This window comes from Oncorhynchus nerka, linkage group LG4 (genome assembly GCF_034236695.1).
Source record: "Oncorhynchus nerka isolate Pitt River linkage group LG4, Oner_Uvic_2.0, whole genome shotgun sequence".
Taxonomy (NCBI): domain Eukaryota; kingdom Metazoa; phylum Chordata; class Actinopteri; order Salmoniformes; family Salmonidae; genus Oncorhynchus; species Oncorhynchus nerka.
In genome coordinates, this window is record NC_088399.1 from 53072555 (window position 1) to 53083595 (window position 11041).

General features: G+C 42.0%; 1 protein-coding gene across 3 annotated transcripts in view; it reads right to left on the reverse strand.

Annotated features, from left to right (window-relative positions):
- Nucleotides 1–9726, reverse strand: part of nop14 (NOP14 nucleolar protein homolog (yeast)) — a 30750-nt gene extending 21024 nt beyond the window's left edge. Inside the window, exons 1-12 of one of the 3 annotated variants that reach the window (XM_029657170.2) lie at nt 9571–9726; nt 9229–9428; nt 5815–5949; nt 5123–5264; nt 4734–4876; nt 3238–3375; nt 2866–2988; nt 2508–2639; nt 1517–1781; nt 1116–1246; nt 911–996; nt 673–808 (exon numbers count right to left, since the gene is read on the reverse strand). In XM_029657170.2, coding sequence (XP_029513030.2) covers nt 673–808; nt 911–996; nt 1116–1246; nt 1517–1781; nt 2508–2639; nt 2866–2988; nt 3238–3375; nt 4734–4876; nt 5123–5264; nt 5815–5949; nt 9229–9411 — 1614 coding nt within the window. In that variant the 5' untranslated portion in view covers nt 9412–9428; nt 9571–9726. The remainder of the gene's footprint in view (nt 1–672; nt 809–910; nt 997–1115; nt 1247–1516; nt 1782–2507; nt 2640–2865; nt 2989–3237; nt 3376–4733; nt 4877–5122; nt 5265–5814; nt 5950–9228; nt 9429–9570) is intronic. The other 2 variants (XM_029657174.2, XM_029657177.2) reach the window with 2 other exon arrangements.
- Nucleotides 9727–11041: the final 1315 nt, after the last annotated feature.

An 11041-nucleotide genomic window follows, 5' to 3' on the forward strand; every position in this document is an offset into this window, starting at 1 on the left:
GGGAGATTTAAGTGTCCAGCTTCAGTCATTTTTGCAATTTGTTCCTGTCATTGGCAGCAGAGTACTGGAAGGAAAGGTGGCCAATGGAGGAGTTGCTTTGGGGATGACCAGTGACATATTCCTGCTGGAGCGCGTGCTGCGGGTGGGTGCTGCTATGGTGACCAGTGAGCTGAGATAAGGTGGGGCTTTACCTAGCAGACTTATAGATGACCTGGAGCCAGTCGGTTTGGCGTGAATATGAAGTGAGGGCCAGTCAACGAGAGCATACATGTCACGGTAGTGGGTAGTATATGAGGCTTTGGTGACAAAACGGATGGCACTGTGATAGACTACATCCAATTTACTGAATAGTGTTCGATGCTATTTTGTAAATGACATCGCCGAAGTCAAGGATCGGATAGTCAGTTTTACGAGGGTATATTTGGGGGCATGAGTGAAGGAGGCTTTGTTTGCGAAATAGGATGCCGATTCTAGATATAATTTTGGATTGGACTTCTCACTGTCAGAGAACAAATGGAACAGGATCAACAGATGTCAGAAGGGTAATTCCCTGGCTTTTTTCCTGACTTGACATGTAGATCAGTGTTTCACGCAGAAAAAGATAACAGTCCATGGCAATAACGTAACAGAGAAGTGGGAAGCAAAACCATTTGAGAGGAAAGTCAAAAGTACCATGTCTAGTTGTGGGAAGGCTGCCCGACCCTTGACCTCCAGTACCTCCTCCATCCTGTGTGCGCTGTCAACCAGAGTTGTCTGCATCGCCTTGGAAGCAGCTTCAGGGAACAGCTGACATAGACCATACAGCTGCCTGGAGAGCAGCAGGGAGAGACAGAACAATCCAGCAATATCACAATCAATACACCTGGCAGTCAAATCCTAAAGCATATCAAAACTAGAGAGCGTTACTCACGGTATCATTTTGTCTATTGTGGAAAGTTCCGGTGGACTCCTGGAAGCCAATGCGCCCACATACTCCAGCAAAAAGCCAAATAATTTCTGAAAGAAGAAGTGAGAAATCCACAGCAGTTGAATCAAATAACTATTTTGATCCCTAGCAAAACATCTGCATATCAGTTAACAATTCCATCTTGTGATTCAGGCTGAACACTACTGACTTGTAGTTTGAGTTTGTTCCCCACAGCCAGACTGGGATGGTTACACTTCTGTGTCCTGGCAAGGATGATACACTGGTGGTCAGCAGGATGACCCTGCAGTAGGCTCTTCAGGTCACTGTAGCTCTCTGGAGCTGGGAGGGGCAAGGGGGAGAGAAGGACATTGGACATGGGTGGAGAAGGCAGACAAGACAATGATGGTGTTGTGTCAGGGAATGACCACCAGGGAGAGTCAGGTTTTGTTTTGCTGGACTGGAGAGCAGTCAATGTTAGCTTTCAATTGAAACATAATAAATCATTTTAGATCAATCCGTCAATTATTTTTCCTATATACCAATATATTCCAAAAACTATCACCTACCGAAAATGATGTCCAGTTAGATCATATCAAACAGGGGTCTTACCTTTGAAAGTGTATGGTAGTTCTGCTTTAGCTGCCTCTGCTTGGGCCTTCCTCTCCTCCTCACTCAGCTGAGATTTGGTTGCAGGCACTTCATCCTTCTCCTCCTCCTCCTCTCCTCCCTCACTCTCCTGCTCAGAGTCCAGGTCTGAGTGGCTATCCTCGCCACTGCCCTCCTCTCCACCAGATTCCTCCTCACCACTCTCTCCTTCACCCTCTTCCTCCCCCTCTATCTTTGCTCCTTCCTCATTTATGTTCCATTTCCCATCCTATAGAGGGAGAACGAGAAAATTATGAATTTTGTTATCTGCTCTTCTTTCAGTGAACGCCTGTAAATTTGACTGTGTCACACACTCCCCTATGTATTTATTTGGACAGTGAAGCTTAAATATTTATTTTGGCTTTATACTCTAGCATTTTGGATTTGAGATCAAATGTTCCATATGAGGGGACAGTACAGAATGGCACCTTTTATTTGAGGATAATTTCATGAATATCGGTTGGGCACAACAAAAACAAACTGCAAATGCAGTCATTGGAATATCGGACCAAATACACTTTTTACTAAAAATAATTGAATTTGTCCAAACACCTATGACACCTTCAAATGGGTGAACTAAACAGTAAAACAGATATGTCTGAAAATACCCTCAAATAAAAGGTGACGTAGGCAAGCATTTCACAGGAAGGTCTACACCTGCTGTATTTGGCACATGTGACAAATACAATTTTATTTGATTTAGATTTTAGACTGTCGCCTAATATGAAACATTTGATCTCAAATAAAAAAGGATGGAATATTAGAGCCAAATTAAACGTTTTAGCATCACTGTCCAAATAAATGTGTGTGACCCTTCCTACTACTTCCTTCCATTGAGAGAGTAGCGATGATGCGATGTCTGAACTCCAAGACACAATGTCAAATCAAAATCCACACACAGGCAGAGCCTGCTCGGTCCCTTCCCCGACAAGGCAGAGCCTGCTCGGTCCCTTACCTGATAGGCTAGAGTCGGTTTGTCGTCACCATCTAGGATGAAGCCGTCGTTGAGGTCGTCAGCTGACATGTGAGCCTGGGTCTTGGTGCATTCTTCTACTACATCTCCCATCATCCTCCTCAGCCTGTCAGCCTGGGGCAAGGGTCAAACCACAGAAAGGAAACAGCTTCAGTACAGTAAACAGGTCAAACCACACAGAGGGACAAACTGTCAGTGTATCAATAGTTAACATCCTTCCCTTTCTCAAGGCCTTTTCGATATGATTACTGTCTGACAGGTCAGGTGAAAGCAGACCCATTAGCCATCAATGGTCATAAAGAAAGAATTACAAGGAAATGGTGTTGAGACACATCCATACCTCTAGTTTCTGCAGGCGTTCCCTTTCCTCCCTGGCCACTTCCTCTGGAGTCTTCATCTTCTCAGATGGTTGAGCCTTCATCTCAAAGCCCAGCTCTCGCACCATCATGTCATACTCATCCAGCTGGAACATACAAGGGAAGAGACAAAGATGAATATGTGTTTGTGACCAATACAATTTGATTTGATTTGAGACAAAGTGTTTTTTCCTTGGGGCACAATCATTTTACTTATCAGGGTTCATCTCACTGAGATAAGGTCTCCTGGAAACATTTTAATTTAACCTTGATGTATACAGGTTAGACTCAATAAGACACTAATTATATTTTGTATGAGGGACATGTTCCATTGGAAGCATGTCCTGTTCTTTTACCTTGGGTTTGTCTTCCTCCTCCAGTCTGTCAGCCTTGGGGGCATTCTTGTGAGCCAGCAGCCCCTGAATGCTTTTCCAGTCCTGGTCCAGCTTCTCTGTCAGCACCTGGGACTCCTCCTTCTGGTTCTGCCTCTCCCTCTGAGGACAACCAACAGACCTGTCAGGCATCTGATCTCACCTCAAGACACCCGTAGAGCTATTGCTAGTACTGAAAAAGTTAATCAAATATCTGGTGGACCACACTATACAACCAAGTCAAGACGAAGGGTATTAAACCCCTCCTAAAAAGGAAGAAAATGCAGCACACTGATAACCTTGGGATGCTCCCCAAACAATTGAATGGACCTCCCACCAACGTTTCAGTGAATAAACCTTAATACCATTCCTAATGTGTCTTAAGACATTAACTAGTTGCTCCTACCCTCTACTTTTTTGAAAATTTTGTTAAAAATCGCGCAACATTTCAGCGCCCTGCTACTCATGCCAGGAATATAGTACGTTCATATGGTTAGAATGTGTGGATAGGAAACCCTCGGACGTTTTTAAAACTGGTTAAATCACGACTGTGGCTATAACATAACGTGCGTTAACATCGGAAAGCGCAGGAAATCCTGATCACAGAAAATGGAAATAAATATCCTTGCGCCACTTCCAGCAATTGTTAACAGTGAGCCGAATTAGATAAGACCGAGCATTCAACTCCCACAGCATCCCCATGTTGTCTAGAGTCTTGTGAATTGAATCATCTTTGATTCTTGGTTGAACCGAAACAGGGGCACCACTTACCTCCGGTCTCCGCCCAGATCATTCCGGAAGAGCTCTCTCGTGAAATTTTTTCCAAGACGACAGCTAATGATTTTTACATCGCCTACGGATGATTTTTATCGCTTATTAACGTTTACTAATACCTAAAGTAGCATTACAAACGTATTTCGAAGTGTTTTGTGAAAGTTTATCGTCTACTTTTGAATTTAAAAAATGACGTTACGTTGTGAAATCGCTGTTTTTTCGTTAATCACACAGTCTACATATAACGATATCTTGGCTTTATATGGCCCGATTTAATCGAAATAAAGACCCAATAGTGTTTATGGGACATCTAGGAGTGCCAACAAAGAAGATGGTGAAAGGTAATGACTGTTTTCTATTTTATTGTGCGGTTTGTGTAACGCCGAAATGCTAATTATTTTGTTTACGTCCCCTGCTGTGCTTTTGTGTTGTAGTGTATTGGTGCATGCTATCAGATAATAGCTTCTCATGCTGTCGCCGAAAAGCATTTTAAAAATCTGACTTGTTGCCTGGATTCACAACGAGTGTAGCTTTAATTTGATACCCTGCATGTGTATTTTAATGAACTTTTGAGTTTTAACTAATACTATTAGCATTTAGCGTAGCGCATTTGCATTTCCAGAGCTCTAGTTGGGACGCAAGCGTCCCAAGTAGAAGCAAGAGGTTAAGGCACATCCTAGAATGAGACTAGAGGGAGTGACGCTCACCTTCTCTTGTTTCGACTTGAGGATGAGCTCCTCTATGAGTTCCTGTCTGGACTTGGCTCTCTGGTTCCCCCCGTTATCCTTCTCCCCTTGGGTCTTCCTCCTCAGCAGACCGCCTCCCCCGAAGTGGGATGCAGTCAGCTCAGCTGGAGGAAAGATGGATGAGAAAATAGTCCTTGTTTTGGTCACTACTTCAACAGGTGTCACCAACAGTGGCACCTTATTTTTTACAGACAAATACTTAGCCAATGTACATCTGTATGTTCTCTCGCCACCACCTGCTGGCTTTCCCTCCTCCCCCTTATCTTTCTCTCACTTTCCCCCACTCCTTCTCTCCCTCTCCCTAGTCTACAGCCCCCATTTCGGTGAAGACTGGGGCCGTTGTGTCTCACCTGAGAGCACTCCTTTCTCATCTGCATCATCGTCGCTGTCCACCATGTCGTTGAGCTTCTCCATCTCAGACAGAGACTGGCCATAATGGGTCAACTCCTCTTCCTCATTCAAGTTATACATGTCCTTCTTGTCTTGGGTACGCTGAAGGGGGACAACATCAAGAGAGGACCATGTTAAGTTATGGACTACGGTACATCTTTATACAATACACATGTATTTGTCCAAATGTTACATTGGAAATGAGTCTTCTCCTCTGGTCTCAACCCACCCACATAACACACAGATTTGAGAGGAGCACAGGGCCAGCCAAAGTGCAGCTCCCCAGACTCTAGTTTAATTAATTATTTTATAATGGACATGCTGTAAATCGACAATGGTAGGGCTGGGGTGGGCAAACGTCTTGGCTCAAGGGCCACATTGGGATTTCGAAAATCAACAAAGGGACGCACAGATTTGTTAAAAAATATGTCCAATTTGCGGGGCAGAAAATATATAAATCCATTATAATTTCAACATTTTGGGGGGGGTTATACTTTTAAAATTACCAGTGTGTCCCATTGAGAGCAATGTTTCTTTTGCAAGGGAGCCCTGCCGGCCACAGACCTTAGTTTGCCCACTCCCGTTGAAGGAGTTTCATGCAGTGATAGTGGGGCGAAGAGAGATACTGTATGTCTGTCCGTATTGATCTCACCTGTCTTTCCATCGAAAATCTCTGAAGGATCTTCTCCTCTGGGTCCATCTTGGTGTCATATTCACCAAACCGTTTGTCTATGAACTTATTGGCCTTGTCCTTTGTCTTATATTCCTTCAGCAGGGTCTCTTTTCGCTGGGGGAAGAAATGAATATTTTATAAGCATAATATCTACACTGGCACAATAATAAATATAATCAAAGAAACATGGTAACACACGTTGCAAACTACTCTAGCTGTGATTTGACATATATATATATTTTTTTAACCTTTATTTAACTAGGCAAGTCAGTTAAGAACAAATTCTTATTTTCAATGACGGCCTAGGAACAGTGGGTTAACTGCCTGTTCAGGGGCAGAACGACAGATTTGTACCTTGACCGCTCTGTGATTTGAACTTGCAACCTTCCGGTTACTAGTCCAACGCTCTAACCACTAGGCTACCCTGCCGCCCCTGTAAAGCTTACCGTATGCTTCCCAGTCAAAACAGTTCACACATACATTACTACATTTAGTTGATATGGGCTGCTAACAGGAATGACTTTCAGCTCAAAAAAGCAGGTGTAAAATGCTGTTAATTTCTGTATCATGCATTTTGAAAATGCATCACTGTTTATGCTGTAATGGCAGGCTACACTTGCACAGCGATTGTGCGCGTGCATTCTCCCTGTGCGCACAAGTATGTGCATGCGCAGGGGGTGTAAGCTTGGATCCACTCCTTTTTGGGGGTCGTGGGTAAAAACGTTTGAGCAAGCGAAAAGATTGCTGATTTGCTGTAAGATTGGGTGGAGTGCAAATGTCAAATTGTTGGGAGAGGATTGTCATACATAAATATCTATCTCCAAAAATGGTTCAGTGAACAATAATTGTTATCGTTTACTTTGCAAGCTCACATAATAACTACAACCTAAAACTTCTTACCTGGGAATATTGAAGACTCATGTTAAAAGGAACCACCAGCTTTCATATGTTCTCATGTTCTGAGCAAGGAACTTAAACATTAGCTTTTTTACATGGCACATATTGCACTTTTACTTTTTTTCTCCAACACTTTGTCTTTGCATTATTTAAACCAAATTGAACATGTTTCATTATTTATTTGGGGCTAAATGGACTTTTATTGATGTATTGTATTAAGTTAAAATAAGTGTTAATTCAGTATTGTTGTAATTGTCATTATTACAAATAAACAAATAAAAATTGGCCGATTAATCAGTATCGGCTGTTTTGGTCTTCCAATAATCGGCATCGAAAAATCATAACCACTGTTAACCCGCAGTTAACCCACTGTTCCTAGGCAGTCATTGAAAATAAGAATTTGTTCTTAACTGACTTGCCTAGTTAAATAAAGGTAAAATAAAAATGAAAAACCACTGGTAACTGAAGAAAACGAGCTTGGACTGGTAAAAATGGATATGTCATCCACCTGGGGAACTCAGGCCTCTTTCTAGAGCTTTAACTTTCCGACCTGAAGATCACTTTCGTCATTATTTTTCTGAGTTCCCAGTTGTTTTGAACACGGCATTATAATGTACGACTTGGACATGACTCGAGACTAGAGGTTGATCGATTAATCGGAATGGCCGATTAATTATGGCCGATTTCCGATTATTAAAAAAAATATGCTTTTTTATACCTTTTATTTAACTAGGCAAGTCAGTTAAGAAAACATTCTTAATTTCAATGACTGCCTAGGAACTGTGGGTTAACTGCCTTGTTCAGGGGCAGAACGACAGATTGTCACCATGTCAGCTCAGGGGTTCCAATCTTGCAACCGCACAGTTAACTAGTCCAACGCTCATACCATTGCACTCCACGAGTAGCCTGCCTGTTACGCGAATGTAGTAGAAGCCAAGGTAAATTGCTAACTAGGATTAAACGTATCTTATAAAAAACAATCAATCATAATCACTAGTTATAACTACTGATCCAGTTTAGCAGGCAATATTAACTAGGTGAAATTGTGTCATTTCTCTTGCGTTCATTGCACACAGAGTCAGTGTATATGCAACAGTTTGGGCTGCCTGGCTCATTGCGAACTAATTTGCCAGAATTTTACGTAATTATAACATACATTGAAGGTTGTGCAATGTAACAAGAACATTTACACTTAGGGATGGCACCCGTTAGATAAAACACAGAACGGTTCCGTATTTTCCTCAGAAATAAACATTTTGTTTTCGAAATTATAGTTTCCGGATTTGATCATATTAATGACCAAAGGCTCGCATTTCTGCGTGTTATTATGTTATAATTAAGTCTGATTTGATAGAGCAGTCTGACTGAGCAGCAGCAGGCCAGTAGTCATTCATTCAAACAGCACTTTTGTGCGTTTTGCCAGCAGCTCTTCGCAAGCACAGCACTGTTTATGACTTCAAGCCTAATGGCTGGTGTAACCAATGTGAAATGGCTAGCTAGTTAGCTGGGTGGGCTGTTTCAAAAGTCACTCGCTTTTAGATTTGGAGTAGTTATTCCCCTTGCGCTGCAAGGGCCGCAGCTTTTGTGGAGTGATGGGTAACACAATGCTTCGAGTGTGGCTGTTGTCTATGTGTTCCTGGTTCAAGCCCAGGTAGGGGCAAGGAGGGGGACGGAATCTGTACTGTTACACTGGCAATACTAAAGTGCCTATAAGAACATCCAATAGTCAAAGGTATATGAAATACAAATGGTATAGAGAGAAATAGTCCTATAATTCCTATAATAACTACAACCTAAAACTTCTTACCTGGGAATATTGAAGACTCATGTTAAAAGGAACCACCAGCTTTCATATGTTCTCATGTTCTGAGCAAGGAACTTAAACGTTAGCTTTTTTACATGGCACATATTACTTTCTTCAACACTTTGTTTTTGCATGATTTAAACCAAAGTGAACATGTTTCATTATTTATTTTAGGCTAAATTTTATTGATGCTATATATTAAGTTAAAATAAGTGTTAATTCAGTATTGTTGTAATTGTCATTATTACAAATAAAAAAAATGGCCAATTAATCAGTATTGGCTTTTTTGGTCTTCCAATAATCGGTATCTGGGTTGAAAAATCATAATCGGTCGACCTCTACTCGAGACGTTCTACTTGGGACTCGGACCTTCGAATAAGTGACTTTTTGGTCAATTTTAATGAAAAAAATGTTGCAGCAACTATTGCTGGCAATTTGTTCCCTTCGCCAAGACGAATTTTTGCTTGGAGCAAACGTTAGTCTACTACGGGCGTCTTTAGGATCCATCTAGCCTGGTCCCAGATCTGTTTACGCTGTCTTGTTAACTCCTATGGTCAATTTATATGGACAACGACCATAGGAAGTTGGTAAGAGTACAAATCTGAAGCCAGGCTAGATACTTTACATCCATCTCAGCATATGTTATCTTCAAAACCCCATGTGTACATAAACACTTCATTACAACCACCTACCTTGTTGATGGCTTTAGATCTGGATACACCTGGCAGACCGACGTCGTGCTTGCTTTTTCGCCCGAGGATGTCAAACTTTTTCCGGTTGATTTTCACCTCGAATGGGTTGTTTTTGATCTCGGTGGAAGTTTTGGTCTTGCGAACCTTATCAGCAAGGTTCTTCTTTTTTGGCGGTTTCCCCATCTAGACAAAATAGGTAGCTAGGTGAAGGCAAGAATATGGATGAGAACCTCCTTGCTAATATAACAACCATGTAAAGAAAGTATTGAAATACATTAGCTAACTGGCTAGCTAACGTTGGACACATTCTCAAGGCAAACATCATAAATTGTAATGACATACCTTATATTGGATATGGTTAACGCGTTCAAGTAAAACACCTCATATGTATTTTCAAGTTAAAATATAACGTTAAATCATCTACTTTGCATTATCCACGTTGTTCCACAGCAGAAAATCCGCGTGCCAGCACGAGGTCAAAGTTCATCAGGAGGCGACTCCTCGTCAGTTGACATGGTAAGTAATATTCTGCAGCGTCGCCATCTGGTAAACACTCAGCATTGCACTTAAAGGAAAACGAAAACGGATAAGATGTGAAATAGGTGCTCGTCAGGGCCCCACCTGTTAGCTTTTTTTGTGTGTGCATGTTATTTTGGCATTACTACGTGACACATATCAGTTAGCAGACAATGTAAAAAATACTAGCTTCAGTGCTTTTTTTGTTGGTGAAGCAGCCAGCGTAGGGGTTGGCAATGTTCTCTAGTTGCGCCTGATTGGCTCAGTGCTCTGTCACTCATGGGGACAAAATCTGCGAGGAGCTTGAAAATTTATGCCCCTCGGGTGCTGCCATAGTTACATTATTAGGTGCCCATCCAAGAAGGCTCAAGGTCATTGGCCACATACAATGTTTTCAAATAATGTTATATCTACTGTAGCGTTGAATGGACTGATCATGTCAACATTATACTTTCAAAATCGTAGCTAACAAACTAGCAGTCATCATCAAATCGACAATCTACTGGAAAATCCTTTTTAATCCTTGTCATATGAAGAGAGATTAGAGATAAAACGTAGGTGCTCATCGGCCATAAACATTACGAAAATACAACAATGAGTGGTTTGGAAGGAATCAGTGGCTAACTGTAAGCATTGCAAAGCAATCGCCAGCTGCTATTCAGTGGACTGGGTGTGAGGTCCAGGTCTGGGTTTAAGGGTCTCTATTCCGAGTTTAAAAGGATAAACATTCAACATTGGCCATGCTGTCAATCCAGCAAAACTTCTACCCCGTTCAAAACAACTGGAAACTCAGAACTGGGAAATCTCAGATTTCAGTGAGTTCAAGACAACTGGGAACTCTGGAAAAAACCCAGCTCCGACTGGGAAAATACGTTTTGAACGGTCATCCAACCCGGAATTCCAAGTCGGGAACTCAGGCCACTTTCTGAGCTCCAACCTGAAGATCACTGACGTCATGAATCAACCTTGTTTTTTCCAGAGTTCCCAGTTGTCTTGAAGTACCATAAATGTGTCAGAGGAAGGCCCTAAAAATTGTCAAAGATTCCAGCCACCCTAGTCATAGACTGTTCTCTCTACTACCGCACGGCAAGCGGTACCGGAGCGCCAAGTCTAGGTCCAAGAGGCTCCTAAATAGCTTCTACCCCCAAGCCATAAGACTCCTGAACAGCTAATCAAATGGCTACCCAGACTGCTGCTACTCTATGTTATATCTATGCATAGTCACTTTAATAACTCTACCTACATGTACATATTACCTCAATTACCTTGACACCGGTGACCTCGCACATTGAATCTG